At 43.4% G+C, this 18,034-nt stretch overlaps 1 protein-coding gene across 2 annotated transcripts in view; it reads right to left on the reverse strand.

Annotated features, from left to right (window-relative positions):
* The window catches only part of PAPPA (pappalysin 1), a 368,516-nt gene that overhangs the window by 111,999 nt on the left and 238,483 nt on the right, over positions 1-18,034 (reverse strand). For both annotated transcript variants that reach the window (XM_061352951.1, XM_061352950.1), the window contains exons 4-6: positions 15,153-15,446; positions 10,995-11,187; positions 4,177-4,298 (exon numbers count right to left, since the gene is read on the reverse strand). In XM_061352951.1, the coding sequence (XP_061208935.1) occupies positions 4,177-4,298; positions 10,995-11,187; positions 15,153-15,446 (609 nt within the window). The remainder of the gene's footprint in view (positions 1-4,176; positions 4,299-10,994; positions 11,188-15,152; positions 15,447-18,034) is intronic.

Here is an 18,034-nt window from a genome sequence, read left to right on the forward strand (position 1 = left end):
AGGGAATTCTCCTGTTCAGACCAAATGAACCCAGATGCAGAATACATTTCCTGGTGTCTTAGGCAGTCATCCCAGTGATCCAACCAGTTGTCCTACAGATGCACAGCTTTTAATGCTTCTCCCTCACCCTCACTTATCCCATTGCCCTCCTCTCCACTGCACATGCCACAGAGCAGTGGGAATGCCATTAACCTCAGGATCTGGAGACACCTCAGCAGTGATATATGGTAAAAAAAGCCAGAAGTCCATTTCAACTCAAGCTTTCCCCTCTGGCACACACTGTGTATGATCAGAAGGTGTTTTTTAACCCTACTATCTCAGAGGGCTTTGGAAAGATCCATGAATCTTATCGCTGCCATCTTGCATCAGTGGAGCTGATTGATGGTTCACAGCCCAGTATGGTTCTAAACCACCGGGGTTCCTGCAATTTCACCTCTACCACTTCAATGCTTCTGTAAGACTTAAATAGTGAATGAACCTACATGTTCTGATAGATTAGGTTGTGATCACTGGAGTTACATGAACTGGACTCAACCTCCAGGGCATTTAACACCCAAAAATTGGACCTTGATTGTAGCCGTTCATAGATTAAAAATCTCAATTAAGCTGAGATAGAGACCCTTTCTTAACTATCATTGTACCTGGGTAAGAAACATCCATTTAATTGTGGAAGAGGATGGAAACCTTATTTCGTGCAATCCCAGATTCCTAGAGATTGGTAAATACTATGAATATTACAAAAAAAAAAAAAAATGTTGGCAAAAAGAATAGGTTCTGAAAACCCTTTGGCTTATGAGGTTGCCAGCAAGACTGGTCGTAGAAGAGCATCTCATACAACATCATGCCTTGCCTAACACGACATGTGAACTTGAGGTTTGTGAGGAAAAGCCAAGCCCCATCTCCTGGTTGGAGAGCCGGCCTCTAATGTCCGACTGAGACAATTCCACTTGCAAATACAAAATGAATCACTCTCAAGTGAAACATTGGCTACTGGAAAGGCAGGGTGCTAGAGCAGCCTAAGGGAGCAGCATTTTGTATTACATCAACACGCTTCTCTTAGTCAGTCAAGAGCTAGACAGTAGGAGTTGACTGATAAAAACATATTGCAGAGAAAGCAAAGGCACTTACATGGGTTGGAGCCAGAACCACCTTTCATATATAAAAACCCCCTTTGACTGCACTGTGACAGTGCTGTAATGTTTGTTTGCCTAGATGGTGCTGCTGGTGAGAATCAAAGTAAGTCAGAGCTTTCCTGCTCCATGTGAAGGTAAAGAGTAAACCAGAACTGCCTCATCTCCAGTTCCTTCCCACAACCACTGCCAAGGAGCAAACAGCCTCCATGTGAGGGGCATGACTGGCTGAGAAAGAGTCATAAAATATCTCATCCCAGAGGGTTGGACACCGCCGCACTGAGGCAGAAGCTGGACATTAGGAAGGATGCATTCTGCAATGGGCATGGCTCACACATAGTGCAGACCACAGCTGGTGTCAGCTACCTGGAGTAACTGAGCAGCACCACCACTGTGAAGCCTTAGGAAAATGAAATCAGACCAACCAGGTTCAGAGCTGCTCTGGAGACATGTGAGAAGTGTGGATTTCTGGTAAGAAGCTGGAGTACTACGAAACATTTTCCATGAGTGTCGTCTCAAATTGTAAAATGAGTTCATTTTGGCCATGCTCATCCCTCTTTTGTATTCACTTTCCATGAACACTCAAGCAGTGGAGATTTACACACATGAACGCTTGCAGAAAGTGGATTTAAAGCTTGCAGGCTTGAGTACTCACAGATAGACAATTAAAGAAGCCAGACAATGATCTAACTGTGCTATTTGTAACTCAGACCAAGTGCGAATAGGCAAAGATCCTGAATGTCAAAGACTGTGGTAGTGATGACAGAAAATTAGAGAGCACCAAATACCATACACTTGGTACTTTTTCTACCCTAAAGTGGAGACAACTATTAACGTAGTAAGGGGATAGTGTTACCAAATTTTCTTTCCAGAGCAATGGCACCACGACAATTGTAGGAGACAGATAAGGATCAGGCTGCACCCTTCAAAGTTAAGAACATGCAGGCACACACTGTAAGAAGAGGAAATTAAATGCAAAATGCAGCTGAGTAATAAATCTTAGAGCAGCTCAGTTTCTCTAGGAACGATGCTGCTGGCAAGACGTGTGAGATGTGGAAGGTTTCAAATCAGAGCTCATTGGAGAGATTTTGACAGAACTGCGTATCTCAATGGAATATGAAGTTCTCTCAAAAGCAAAACACACTGACAAATTTGGGTTATCTGGACAAAATTTTATTTTGAGAAAACAGGAAGAAAGTTCTAACAATATTGGAATATTGTGTTTTGACATTTTGGGAAAAAATTGTTTCACTTTTGCCCTTTGAAACACTTTTCAGTTGGATATTAAAAGTTGCTTTTGCCCTAGATTATATACTAAAAAGGGATATTTTAAAATGTCATAATTTAACCAAAGTCCATGAAAGAGGAATTTTATGAGCTAAACAAAACATTTTGGCCAGCCTCAAACACTTTTTGTTTTTAATTTTCCTTCATGGAGACTTTCAAAAGTTTCAGGTTTTGTTCCAAACGAAACCAGGTTTCAAAGTCTTGTAATCCTTGGCTAAGTGGAAATTCCACCTTCCACCCTGCACTACTACTGTGAGTGATCCAAATTTAGCTAATCCTGTTTACTTCTTAATCCAGTCACACTTGTAGCCACAGCACTGCTTCCCAGGATGGAGCTCTTGAACAACATCCACCCAAGGGGCAGGTGTGCTCTGCGCCATACCTGGTACCCCTGCTCCTCAGATGTTATAGACTCATAGAACAGTTTGTGTTGGAAGGGACCTTAAAGCTGATCCAGTTCCAACCCCCTGCCACGGCAGGGACACTTTCCACTAGAGCAGCTTGCTCCAAGCCCCTGTTTCCAACCTTTAACACTGCCAGGGATGGGGCAGCCACAGCTTCTCTGGCCAGCCTGTGCCAGTGCCTCAGCTCCCTCACAGGGAAGAGCTTCTGACTTACATCCTATCTAAATCTACATTCATTCAGTTTAAAGTCATTCCCCCTTGTCCTGTCCCGACATGCCCTTGTTAAAAGTCCCTCTCCAAACGTTGGAGTGAACTGAAACCTCTCTTGAGTTCCCACCCTTGCAGATGGGTGCGCAAGGAAGAGGATGCTTGCCCACACATCTTGTCCTATCAGGTGGCAGGGATGCAGCTTACTGCGCATGCTGACCTTAGGACCCTTAGGGACGTCTCTTGAGTGCCATCAGTACATATATCACATTATTAGCCTATAAATAATTGTCCTTATAGAATAACTGCCAACTACTCCAGCTGTAGAACAGAGAAGCCCTTAATGTAAGGAGGTATTTGTAAATGAGTTTTCAAAATCCAGGGGATTGGCCTTTGAGTTCAGTGAGTCCACCTGTGTGTTTACAGTGAAGTGTGCTGCTCCCAAAGGAATAGCTTGCGATGGACAGATTGAAATAACACTATGTTTTTTCAAACCACAATCTGTGATTACTGAGCTCTACCTAGTACTGAGTATGCTCTACCACATCCACCTGCTTACGTAATGGAAGAAGACTTCATGATGGACATCTAATGGTATTGTACAACCAGCCCTGCAGACCGCTCTCCCTCCAACACAGTAAGAATGACTTGCAAAACACCCTGAACTAGACAGGGCTTGATATAGTCACCTGTGTTGATGCTGTAGAGTACTTGCCCAAAGGGCAAGCTCCATTCAGCCTGTCTGCTGGTGCAGTCACTGCTATTGAACGCAAATGAAAGCAGCAGAAATCAGACCCAGTGCAATGCATTTCTTGCAATTCTTCACTTTTGGAGTCGGCGTAGGAGTAAAGGGCTCCCCTGAGGGATTCAGCTGGCAGTTGTGAATGGTCAGCACTTCTTGGCACTGGGCTGCTTTCTGAAATTCAGGTTCAGCTCCCGGATTTCATTTAATTCATGGGCAGGGTCAGGACATGGGAGCCAAAACACAGGTATTTCAACTAGCTGCATTACCTCAGGGCATAGCGCAGTCATCTGTTCTGCATAAACAGTCACTCTTTCCCAGATTTCCCCACTATCTTTGGGGGTCTCCTTTTGTTCTGTCCCATCTTCTCCTCCACCACATCTTTATCCCCAGCCCTGTGACTCACCTTCTGCTTCCCGAGGGCTCCAGTGTCCCGAGGGATCACAGGGCATCGGAGAGGAGGCACTGAAGGCATACTGCACCAGGACTCTTCCTTCCGCACACAGATCACATGCTGATCCCACTTCTCTAGGAGGCCAGGAAAACAGGAAAACACACCAACTTAGTAACAGCTGAATGAGCTGCTTATTCAACTATATTAAAAGCAATAAAACTTAGAATTCAGTTCCACTTAACCCTCTTTTCTCAAGGCACTGACAAGAGTGTTTTCTGACGCTGACCTTCTGTAGGTTTGGGCTAACAGCCTGTGTAGATGGCATCTGTGAGCCCTCCATCCAACACAAAACAACAGCAACCTGTGAAAACATGCTCAACTAGATTTCTTTTTTCTCCCCTGCACTACAACTGGATCAAACCATGACAAAAGAAAATACATATTGCTTAGTAGTTAGAGCAGGGAAACTGGCCTCAGGAGATTTCAGATTTATTTCTGCTCCTGCCATGGATTTATTGCTGGAACTTGTAGCATCTTCAGGTTTGTATCTTGCTTGTGAGGGTGCTGAGGCGCTGGCACAGGGTGCCCAGAGAAGCTGTGGCTGCCCCATCCCTGGCAGTGTTAAAGGTTGGACACAGGGGCTTGGAGCAAGCTGCTCCAGTGGAAGGTGTCCCTGCCCGTGGCAAGGGTTGGAGCTGGAGGAGCTTTAAGGTCCCTTCCAACCCAAGCCAGTCTGGGATTCTGTGATTGTGGAGGCCGTGGGCTTACTGGTGATCAGAGGAGAGGGCAAAGTCCCAGGCTCTGAGAACATCAGGTAAAACTGCTTTGTGAAGCACACCTTTGTATGCAAGGACCTGCTTTTGGAGATGCATCACAGCCCAGATCATTGCAAGCCTGGAAAAGGGGTGGGTTATGAACATGCAGAAAAGAACAAGTCCTTAATCCTGGCAGCTTTGGCCCCACTGCATAGGTCCTTCTGAAGTGGAACATCTTATGTCTCCACACCATCAGACGGCATGACATGGCATTAAGAAAGGCACTTCACTGCCCAACACCAGCATTACTTCGCCTACATAATACATCTAATACCAGCTACTGTCAATCAAGTACTATCAGCAGAAGCAGTTGAACAGGAAAGCCCAGTTAAACACTGACTCACAAATATTTTCGTTAATACATTCCCAAGATCAGGGTTTAAGCTGATGTAGACTGGAGTAACTCCAGTATCTTCCATAACATTAAGCTGATTTCTATCAGCTGAGGATGCATCTCACACAGTTCAGCCCTACATTCCTCAGGGTCACAACATGTGGAACTGTGTACAACCTAGAAACTGTGGTTATTCATCCCAGCAAGTTGCTTATGATTCAGAATTCATTGTTCTGATTTAAGGAAACCACCCACTCAAAATGAAAGGAATTAATAATCTTAGTGATTAAATGCACCTAGGAAAGGCCTGAAGTTTTAGGCAAACACTGTGTGTAACACCCAGTGCACTCTTTAAGCTACCCAGGTAAGTATGGATTGAGTCAATTATTGTAATTAACATCAATTATTATAATCAGCTACACGAATGTTACCCGTCCCCCATCGCGCGGGTTATTTCAGCAGTGCTCTGCGAAGGGCACTGTGTTCCTCAGGCAGAAGCTATTTTGGATCCTCAGTGAGGACACCGGGACTGTAAATTTACTCTCACAGCTCTCCCAGACTGTTGGTGGTAGGGATGACACACGCTCAGCTGCTCCTCAGCTTAGCATCTCCTGTTTGTTGGCAGGGATCTACTTGAAAGTCAACTTTCTGTTGGCTTAATTAGGTGGAAGCACGGATTGTCAGCGGGGGGAGACTGGGAATGACATCGCTGGTAAAACTCGTATCCATTTCAACGTGGCCCAGAGCCACCCCTACAAAGAGACAGTGAATGACTGAACTCGTAGACAGTACAGAAAGGGATGCACCTGCTGAAAACATCTGAAGAGTGAAATGTGGCAATGGGGTGGAATACAGAAGAGGCAGGCAGAGCTGCCCTCCTCCTCCTTGCATGATCTGTAACACTGGTAAAGAATAAATTTGGGTGTGTTGTGAATAACTTCCCTCTCTGTCTCACTTCACCCACCTGCACTATTAGCATGACACTGCCTCCCTACTTCATTCTCAGCTACCTATTTAACAGCGGTTGAAGGCTCTAACTCAGCTTGCCTAAATATTATATATAAAAATCAAGAATCCAGAATAAAAGGTACAGGGAAATCAAAATGTACAATTCTTATTGTGCAGTTGCTTTTCAGACACATCCACCAACAGTCAGGATAGAAGTCCCTGCAATAATAATCTTTTAGTTCTCTACTCCTGCATTAGCAGTTGAGCCTGGATGAGGACAGAGCTTTGAAAGCCAAGTTTCCACAATTAGGACTGCTTTTTACTCAAATTAGCAGCTATACAATTTCATCACAGGCTGCCATGGTGGAAAAAACTGTAAGCTTATGGACAAACATTTCCTTTTACCAGCAAGGACTTGGAGGTAAGAGGAATCACAAGGAGCATCATGTGGGAAAGACTATGAGCAAACTTTCTCTTTTTACTTTTCCAATCTGGGAGCCAAACGCAACCCTGATGTAACTCCACTGGCTGAAAGGAGTTACACAGGGGATGACTCTTGGGTTAAAGCTTTTGGTCTGCAGACTCTTGCACGCAAATCCGACAAAGAGCCATGAATGTCAAAACTAATTATGGAATCACATTTACAGGCTTGTGAAAATCTAAGCCAGATCCTTACACCTTATGCAGCCCCTGACATCAAGACAAAATGAGCGTGAATTGGTTCAAAACACTATTAATTAGGAACGATAGCATATCTGACACCTTAGACACCGATGCACATGACTCCCCGAAGTGCAGGGTAATGGAAAATCTAGATTTTTCTGTTTTCTAATAAGTCAAGTACTGGGGAAATTCCAGCTTACAAAGTTCAGAGCGCAGGAGGAATTCATTCCTCCAGCATGATATTACAGGGAAGTGGATTCCAAATCTGAAGATTACTACTGAAAATCAGACAATTCTCTGCAGGGCCAGCACCCGTTCAATGAGCAACCCAAACCCAGCTAAAATCTGTCATTCCTTTCAAGGAAAAGTGCTGTTTCCAGATCAAATTGTACCTGCTTGCTTGAAGTTCAGAACTGGTGCTCTTCCCTCCTCTAAGGCACTGAAACTTTCCAGCAAGGTTTAAAGAAGTGAATATCAAGCCCAGCCATCTAGATCTGGGACGCCATACTGACCAAAATATTTGCTTGCTAAGAACAAGATAGCATCAGATTCATGGAAATTAATGCAGTCACCTCAATGAAAACTTGGAAGAGCAGATGCATTCAAAGTTTTCTGTCCAAGCAGAATTTGCTGCCGAGCCCTATTACAATAACTGTTTACATCCTGCCTATGCATATCAAACAGGAGGCACATGAATGGATGCTTAGCGACAGCAGATGAACGCATCTAATAGATGCAGCCAGGAAATGAAGAGAGTTTTCTTCTTCTCACTTGTTTTCACTTGTTTTGTTGGCTCTATTATTATTTGATTATCACACATTATTATATGTGCATGCGAGGGTTTTCATGGAGGAGGATGGAGAATAGTAAGTATTCCAATCCTCTGTGTAGTAGCTACAAGAGGAAATGCTGGTTCTTGATATATTTGAGTATTAGAGATGTTTAGAAGCCCAACCAGTTGCTGCAGTTCAGGGTCAAACACATGTTGGCAAATTTATGTGCAGGTAAATGACTCTCTAGTGTAATATAGAAGCCCTCAACTGAGCACACTGAACAGGTAAGGAAGGGCTGTCAGGTAGAAGAATCTACTCCTGTGCACAGCTCCTAGGGCTACTCTTGCCAAGGTGTGCAGAGAGCCAACCCCAAATTGACATGAACTAAGAGTTAGTATTGCTCTCTGTCCCCAAATCCACATAATTAATCACATAATTCCTAGAACTGAGGTCCCTAAGAGAAATAATACTATGTAATACTGTGGCACCAGTGACAAAGCTGCATCTAAACAGAGAAGCAGCACATGGTTTTTACTTCCATTCTTCATCTCCGTTGCGCTGCAGACCTGTCAGGACCTCAGCCATGGTTACAGCCAGCCCAGCACTACATTTTTAAACACAAGGTTGAATTTTCCCTTCCTGACTTTCATTAAGCAGAGGTCACTGACTATGTACAGCTCTAGAGAATAAAAGGGACATAAAAGGAACTTGAGTTACTCTGAGTGCGCCTACAGTAGCATGGTAATTTGGATCAGCAGCAAGCTTTTGAAGTGAAACTCTTCATCTTCCCCACTTAGAGCACTCGGAGCAGTCCTGGAGCATGGAAGCTGGACCCAGTTTTGCCTGAAACCAGAGCTGAGACGTGCTCCAGGACCACACTTGATGTGCTCCAGGACCACACCTGGTGTGCTCCAACTGCTGATGCCATGGGCCAGGCTAGAGCTAGGCTAAAACCACCCCCCAGAACCCCAACAGTGTTGACGTCAGGTTTTCATTAACAACTGCTTTGCGCTACTTATATTGGGCCACAATACTTGCTAATGTAGCCAGAGCCATTCAGCCTTTTAAGGCCCTTTTACACTGTCAAAACAGCATGGAAAGGGCCTCTGTGCATTAGAAACCAGGCCCAAGGCACTCAGCAGTTGAGTATCAGTCTTCTGTTTTTGACATGAATAGTCTCATTGAAGTGAATGAGTTTATTCATTCAAGTGAGGCAAGTAAAATTTGGGCCATGGTGTGCACTTTGTGTAAAAATATCTGCAAAGATTTACAGTATTCCCACACACAGATAAGATTATACTTGGCCAATTTTACCTCCTACTTGTCTTGCACAGTGACCCAATTCTACAAATTGATACAGGCACATATCTCTAACTGAGCAGAGCTGGACACGGTGGGACTGGAAGTACAGCTCATGAGCTCTTCTGTATTAGCCACTATAATACTACCATCATCCTTGTTCTGCTTAATATAACAGAAACTTGGATGTGTTTTAGACAGAATCATTTATATATTTTGGTGACATTTTTAAATGGTCACAGCATTTCTCTATCTGTTAGCACTGGAAATCTCAGTGTAACAAGGAACTGGACTCAAAGTATTTGAGGCTGTCTCTTTAAATCTGTTCAGTAATACTGAGCACACAGATTTGAAAACCCAAAGGACCTTTTTTTCTCTCGAAAATCACTATTTATTTAACATATGATAACTCTGTTATGAAATTTTAGATTTTGCAAGCTATCCACTGGATGTTATTTAAGAAGCAACTAACTAGGGGTTATTAAGAACATATTGATTGAGTTATAAGAAATATGTAATAAAGACATATTCGGTTACATAACAATTAACTCTGCATCAATGTGTCTTAAGAGGCAGATGGTATTTATTTAACACACAATAAGCATCTTCTGAAATCTAAATTAAATTGGAGAAACTTAATTTACCTAAAAATGGTTATGGGCTAAACAATTCTGAATTAATTTTCAGAGCTTCACATAAGGCCTTTTTCACACGTAGGGAATAAAGGGCTCCAGTTGCAAAACTGCAATTAAAGCAAACACTGCTCAGAGCACAAGACCTCTCTCTATCAACTCCTAATATGATTTGATTGCCTTTTCCTGTGTGAACCTGCAGTAAAGGTGGAAAACCCCTTCTGAGCAGAAAAGAACATCTATCTGCCTGCTCAGGTAAAGCACAAGCTGGCCACTGAACTGGCCACAGTGTCCTAAGCAGTGGAAGGAGTTTCATCTCTGATGGAGGCAGTGGCTTTCAAGGTGCTCTCACCAAAGGGAGCAGCAGTGCTGAGACAGCTCTTTGGGTGCTAATATGCTTATAAATTCGGCCTCCTGTGATAGGAACTGCTACAGTGGTGAAGGACACTCAGAGTTTGTTCTCTGTAAAATAACAAAGCAAAAAGCAGAGGAGAAACTCAAACAGGGCAGGTGAGTTAAGGGTAACACAAGGTCAGTCATTTAGGAAGTTCTCTCCTAGCATTCCCACAGCTCCTGTGGCTCATACAAGCACTGCCTAAGAGTATTTAGATGAACTACCCAGTTGCTCAGGTCATCCTAGGGTAGAGTTGCCCAGCGTAGTACAACTCTTGTCCAGAGCCCTACATTCATTTAATTCTTCATTATTGGTAGCACATAGCTGCATGCCTATCAGACATGAACACACACATATTCTGACCTACAGGCTCAACTTGGGCTGCACAAGATGACACTCACATCCTACTCAAGGTTGTAGGTTTTTGAATGTGCCTTGCTCAATTCCCATCTCAGACCTGCAGCTCAGGGAACGGGGCAGCATTTGTCCCCCTCCCCAGACGGCCACCTCCTTCCCCTGTGAGACACCACTGCCTGTGAGCTCTCTGCTGTCACAGGAGTGGAAACAAGATTCACTTTGTCCTTGGAAAGGAAATGTGCAAGAGGAGCAGGGAGGGGGAGACGTGCAGGCAGAGCTGAAGCCCATAGGTATTTGTGAGCAGCAGTAACAGCAGGAATCACAGGGCCTGAATCCTTGATTGAAAATTCCTCCCACAACATAAGGAGGAAGAAAAGATTTGCCCTTTACATGGCAAATCAATGGCCTTCAACCGAGTGCTATAGGCTGAGAAAGGAAGAGCAGAAAACAGATCAATAACCTCCTCGGTACGAACCGATTTAGGATGAAGCCTTAATCTAGACTGAGCACAGCACATGATAAACCTGTGCTCCTGGACAGGGATCCTGGGTTGTTTCCCTCCTTCTCCCCTTCCCATTCAATCCAGTGCAACAGTACAGAGCAGTGTGTGATCACCTTTCAAAGAAGTGGCCATCAATGGGTGGGAACCACTCCAGGGTGACAGAGGTGGAGCTCCGAGCCACAATCTGTGGGGCAATTGCAATAGGAGCTGGTTTCTTCGTGGGCTGCCAGCTCTGATAGACGAGGTCCAAGTAGCAATGCATCCTGGCCACTTGGTTGGGCGTGAAGGAGTTGGTGCAGTCATCATCTGAAATGAAAACAGAAGCCACATCACCCACAAGGGAGATAAGGGGAGAGAATTACAACCTGGTGAATGGCAGCTTCTTGCAGCGATGGGTTCTCCCAGCACTCAGGAGTTAATGGCCTGTGAACAAATTAGTGCAGACAGCACTTGGGGAGGCAGGTGAAAGGAAACAAGAGCTAAAAAGGAAAACATAAATCAATACATGTGCCCTCCCTCAGGTCCGGGATATGTAGGAAGCACCTAGAGATCATCCTTAGATGAGACAGAGACATGGAGGTGGAGAGACAGAAAAAGCCTCAGTGCAGCACCTTCTGGTCAAAACTGGGGATACCAGTGGACCTCTGGGCTTAAAAGTTTCACATCTAAAATATCTCAGAGAGAGGATAAAAGGGTGGAGGATGGGTGGTGTTAGGATAAAGCACTGACTGAGACTCATGCAAATGAGTGCAATAGACTTTAACACCTTTCTTAGATTAAAAGAACACAGAATTTTAAAATACATCACTTTAATAAAGTTCCTCAATTTTTTAATGAACAAATAAAAATGTTCTGAAAGATCGATTTTTTAAAAATCATGATTAAAAATGTAAATTTGGAAGTAGGAAAATAGCGTTATTTCTGTTCAACATCTCCCCCATTACCATTATGATTCAAGCCCTTTCTGAACTTTCCATAACCCATTTTTTTGATATTTCCAATTTCTTTCTCATTCAAAATGAAGAAATGATTTTTTCTGGATAACTTCCACAAATTCCTGTTTCTCATTTCAACTGTTTTTCCCCAAACATGATTTGGCAACAAGAGCACATCTACTTCCCTCTGCACACCACACAACTTTACAACTACAATGCCCCGGAGAAGCAGCAAATTACTATTTCTCTATTGTGCAGATCACAGAAGGAATAAATAGGTTGTACAAAGTCACCCAGAGATGCTGTGCTGAAGAACTTGATGCTTGCACTTGAACCATTTCTCTGGTTCTCTTCCCATCTGATGAAAAGCTCTTGAAAACACAGAGTGTTTCTTCCCATGTGCCTGCAGAGTTCCTAGCCCTGTAAGGCTCGGTCCCAGATGGGACCTCTGCACGCTGCTGTGACACAAACAACAATGACAGTTTGGCACAGGTCAAGGAATAGACTTTTCTGGGAAGATGCAGGTCACTGGAGGCTGCTCAGAGTTGTTTGCCTGAGTGTAAGTTGGCAGCTCAATATTGTAATAGCATTACTAGATGCTCTGATTTCTTCAAGTCCCTGCCCTGTGCAACTCAAGAGGCACAAACCCCCATGAATTTGTTCTAAAGAGAAGTGTGAATTTGCTGGCTAATTTAAAACCTTGCCACATCTTCCCAGAGATGCAAGCAAAAGGAGATAGCTTCGGCTGGGATCCTGCTCAGACTACAGCACCAGATGCAGCCCTACCACAGGAAGGACATAACGGTTCACATGTTCTCCTGCATCCCTCCTAATTCCACTAAGCAGTGAACCTCCTTTCATCAAACATCCCAGTAGATAGACAGCCACCACCAGCTTGAAAATATCTACAAATCCCTGTGGGTATGCAAAAGGCTGCTTTAATCTGACATCCCTGGATTTCCTCAATAATTATCAATGGTCTATCCCTGAGCATGCTGTAAAAGCCATAAATATTCTTCACGGAAGCACAGAAGGAGACAAAAGCCCTTAACAGCCATCATAAAGGAACAATAAAGTATATATAGGACAAAGCAGTGAGACAATGGCATGGGAGAAAGATGACCTGCATTCACAATCTGCTTCCCCATCAGCAAAGGCTGTGTCCTGGGGGAGGGAAGGGAGGAGAGGCAAGGGAGGAAGGTATTTCAATGAATCCCTCCATGACAAGAAAGGTTCAAGATCCTCAGATAAAGTAATAATTAGAGAAATTCAGAAGTCTTTGCTGGGATGATTGTTCCAACAGAATTCAGAGGCAGAATTCCTGCCAACTTCATGAAGGATCATCTAAAGGACTTAACATCTTTTTATTTGGGAACACCACGGCTATTTGGACTTGTAAAAATAATTTACAAGCCCAATTTCTTACATTCTTGATCTTCTGGACATCATAACTTGTTATTTAGGGAAAGAAAAGTTACCCTTTCAGTCAGTGCTTTGCTACACAGCTAGGGATAACCGGACAGATGCACATCAAACACAGTATGACCAAGCTGCATACAAGCAGCAAAACAGAAAGGCAAGGAGATGTTTAGAGCTGCATGACCTCAACTAAATGTTTCAAAGGTATTTCTACAGCAATTTGATATCCTGGTATATTTTTATTCCACTGGCAACAACAGAAAACAACCCAATTCATGCATGAGCTCTAGAGATACCTATCATATCGCTTCACTTAATTTTTCAAGACAAAAAAAAGCAGGTTTCTGCTCAGAACACCAGCACATACGTAGCTCCCAAGAGCAGATCCGTATCTCTGTGGTCTGTTTCTGTCTCAGCTCTCTAGAGAATTGGGAAGGCAAGATCTCTTTGGAAGAAGAGACCTCAGTGTTTTGCAACAAACGTGCTCCACCCCTCAGCACACACCCCAGAAGATCTGGTGGATGGGGATTGTCATCTCAAGAGTTCTTTGTGCCATGTTACAGGAGGCTGCATCACACTCTAAGGCTCTGCCCCACAGTAAAGTGCACAGCATCCTGGGGACCTGTCCCAGGGCATGTATGCTTGTCCCTGAAAACACCCTCTAAACAAATAGGAAAATAAAGAGAAAACTAAGCATCCCTTTTAGCTAGGGCCATGGAGAGCATAAAAGCATTGCTGTTATAAATCATTTAAATCTGTTTCCCAGATGACATTAAACACTTCGCTTCTCTACACTTTCATTACAGAACAAGCACTCCTATGACCTTTTTAGTGGGCAATCTGTGTTTTTGCCTGGTGTATAAAAAGGTGCCCTTCAGTGGCTATAAGGATACTGGTCACCTTTAAAACTCTGTCAGCTCAGTGTCACAGACCTTCAGCATGGCTTCACCCCATGACCCAAAATAAGGGGAAATACAAGCCAAGGTATCCCTGGTTCTTTCTGGGAAATAACAGAGGACCATTCAATTCCCCTTGAACTTACAGGGGTGCAGTAAGGCCCTCAGCCTACCCTTGTCCAATGTGAACCATCAAAGGAGCTCATGGATTGTATTATACTCTGTTGGTAGGAGTGCCATGAGCAAGCACCCCTGAAAAACACAGCTGTGCCTATGGAAGTTATAACCTCAAAATCAGGCTTTTGCTTGAGCAGCTTGTTCCTCTTGGAGGGATGGTTCTACCCAGTTGAAATGGAGCCTTTGTACCTGCACTCCCAGCACAAACCTGCACAGCATATTGGTGGTCTTTGATCAGAAGACCATTCCTGACCAGGTATTATCCCAGTATATCCCACTCTAATTATGAAACTTACATGAGCAATTCTAGCTGAACCACAGTGACTCCAAATCAAGCAATAAACATGGTGTTTGAGCAGACACCTGGAGGCACAAACAGTGTTTCATTAGACATCTATCATAGATTTATTCTACAGCCTTGGTGGCATCGATATTCATCTGACACTCAGCCTTGGGAGAGGGTAAATCTCTGAAATTGGGGTTTCCACAGAAGGCCTCATAGATGAGGCATCCAGATCCCAGGGAAATAAGGTGTCAAATTTGCTGTAGAGCCTTTAGAAGCTGTTTTCTTAATGCTTATCTCATTTCTCCCCTCCTCAAAACCTTCTGCCTGGGCTTCACATGTAACTGTGTAAAGCTGGGGAAAGATGGGAAAGAAAAGAATAGGAGAAGTGGAAGAGAGTCCTGAGGCCATCAAATCTGATCCTTCATCAAGCCTGCTCCCAGACCAAAGGACACAGGAGTCAGCACGGAGCCCCACATGAAATGGACTGCAGGAATCAGAGGTAACACTTGCATTCTTTGTTCATGGCCAACCACCAGCAAACTGAGGAAACCCAAGTACCTGCGTAGCTCATGAAGTTACTGAAGGGAGTGTTTAGGAAGCTGTGAAAACCACACGTGTCATTGCCAGGGCCAGGATCCCCACATTGCTTGTGCTTGGGAGCAGGGTTGGTGTCACTGCAGAGGTCCCCAGTCTCAAAGGAGGGCTCTGTTTCCATGCAGGGATCGCTGCAGGAGAGGATTTCTGAGATTCCCCGGAAGACGTGGTAGAGCCCCAGGCTGTGCCCAATTTCATGGATCATAGTGTGTGTGTGGCCAGGGATTCCATAGAAGGAAGGATTCAGCACAATGCCACCTGTAAAGGGAAAAGAGAACAGCTTCTACATTTGCCTTGTCTTACACAGAACAGCAAAGGAAGACAATCCCAAGGGCAGATCCTCTGGCAGTTCATCGGATCCTCTATAGCATGGGTTGCTTTTTGCAACATCATGCACATTGACTGCTCAGAGAAACTGCACAGCAAGGTTTAATGTCACCCTTAGACTGGGGCTCTAAGGAGAAAAAGTGATGGGACAAACCCAACATCCTAAACAAAAACCACAGTCGCAATTAGTCTTTCAACTGAATATGTTTAGTTTGGTTTGTGTTAACTTAAAGAGAAATCCTACATGCAATTGCTAGGCAATTGCAAATAGTTTAACATGCTTAAAGAGAATGATTCTGCCCAGATAAGTGTAAGCAATGTATTGATACCAACAGTCAAACAAAGCATACCTGAAGCACTCTCTTCATATTATTCCACCGGGTAAAGGTATAATAGAAGCCTATTAACTTCTAAAACACCCTAAAAAATGCAGTAAGTTGTACCAATGTTTGCAAACTAAGAGCTGGACAAAGAAAACAGCATACACCCAAGGCTGGAACAGTTTTTGCAGGGTGTGCTCTGATCAGATAGACAGCTTTGAAGTAACTGTCACAAACACACTCTGCTCATATACCCAGACAAGGCTGGTTTGATCTGAACTGCACAGTCCACTAATGAATATGCATCAGTCTAATGTGTCAAAAACTATGGAATCCTGGAATGTGCTAATTCTAAAAGAACTCCGTGGTTGTTAAATGTGCACAAAGAAAATGAAGGGTGCTTGTTTTTGTTGTATGAATTATGGGATATGTAGATAAGCAAATGGTAAATTAGTGAGGCTTGACAGTACATTGAATTAATAATAATTATATTTTTAGCTCAGTTAGATGTACCTTGGATTTATGACATGCTTCAGATTTTCTTTATTTAGCTTGTTGAGCTCACCTTTTCCAAGCCCTTTATTTAAAACTGTTTGTGTATACTGCCTTCCATGAGAACAGGAGTCTGCTCTGTAAAAGTGGGAGAATAAATCTTGGATATGATACACTACTAATTTAGTGACAATGAGGAGAGAAAAGGTTCTGGCAGGAGGAACTCTATCAGTGACTGCAGTGCAGGGAAGATGAGATCACTGGGTCCCAACTCTTCCTTCTCATCTGCCTGAACACTTGGTTGCAATAATCGTGGAATTAGAGGAAAATAAGACTGAGAATATCTTAATAAGTCACCTAAACTCCAATCTCAAACAACACGGGACTAGTTAGGGCTATACCATCCCTCACAGATACTGCCCTAACATCTCTTTACAACCCCTGATGACATGTCTGCCCCACCAATCCATTTCAGCACTCAGTATCCTTATGGCTGCAAGGATTTAAGTCACATCTAATCTGAACTCATTTGTTGGCAATTTAAGTTCATGACTTCAAGTCCTGCCTCACACAGGTACAAAGAACAAAAGATTCTCCTCCCCTTTCATCAGATTTTATGAGACTGTCATCATCCCCACTTCAGACTCTTTTCCTTCAGTCTAAATAACTAATGCATTCAACCTTTCCATGTGGCTCAATCCTTTCTTTAGTCCTCCCTGACTGTGGCTCTTCACTGGTTTTCCCAATTGTCTCACATTTTCCTCCAAGTGTCCAAACACAATACAGCTGAAATCTTATCAGTGTTGAAGACAGAGGCAGGACCCCTCCCGATGTCCTGCAGGGACCTATGCGTAAATAGGAACATAGGAAAGACTGTGTATGGGTATGTGTGACTACATGGACACAGTGCAAAGAAGTCATGTGGACATGTGTAAATACATATACAGTCTTTAAAAAAATGAACTGAAAGTTTAAATACAGATTAAAAAGAGTGAATAAAATCAATCACACTGCAACAACTGTGCCACATGTAGCATCTGCTCATCCTTTCCCCAGCACTGAAATGTTCCTTTCCGTCCATCCAAATTATATACAGCCTACCAGTACGTAACCACTGAAATCCCCTTTTATACAATCCATGCTCTGATTCCTCCAGTGCTTGGTCTCTACCCAGATATTTCAACCCAGAGAGTATATTTTGTGAGGGTCTCTTTCCCAATGATAATTCCAGAGTTTGTTTTCCAATAGCAGGAGTATTGGTGGAATTCCTCAGCAGGATGTGCCTCTGAAAGCACAGGCTGGGTAAATGGTTCTGGCTCTGGACAGCCCCGAGGCAGCTGGAGACAGAGATTTGCTTTTTGCCTTTGTTGGAAAGTTATATTTTTCACAGCTGTCAAGAATCTAAATCAAGTGCAGTTTTACAGAAAAGATAAACTCCCTCACCCAGCCAATCTCTATCCCAGCCTTTAGATCTGCACCACAGGACATATTTCATATTTTTTTATTAAGGACATATTGGATTTATAGAAGAGAGTAAAAAAAGATTCAAGCTGAATTCTTACAGAGCAAGCACAGGTCTGGGAGGGCCATTTGGACAGGAAATTATGACCATTATTTATTTATTCTACTTTTTCCCCACTTCAAATCAACTTTAAACTGTTGGTTAATGTCTTTTTCTCCCATGAAGTCTTGTCTTGGTCAATGGAT

Source organism: Neopsephotus bourkii, unplaced genomic scaffold (assembly GCF_033783945.1).
Source record: "Neopsephotus bourkii isolate Nb327-2 ecotype Australia unplaced genomic scaffold, CSIRO-AGI_Nbou_v1 NB_659, whole genome shotgun sequence".
In the NCBI taxonomy this organism is placed as follows: domain Eukaryota; kingdom Metazoa; phylum Chordata; class Aves; order Psittaciformes; family Psittacidae; genus Neopsephotus; species Neopsephotus bourkii.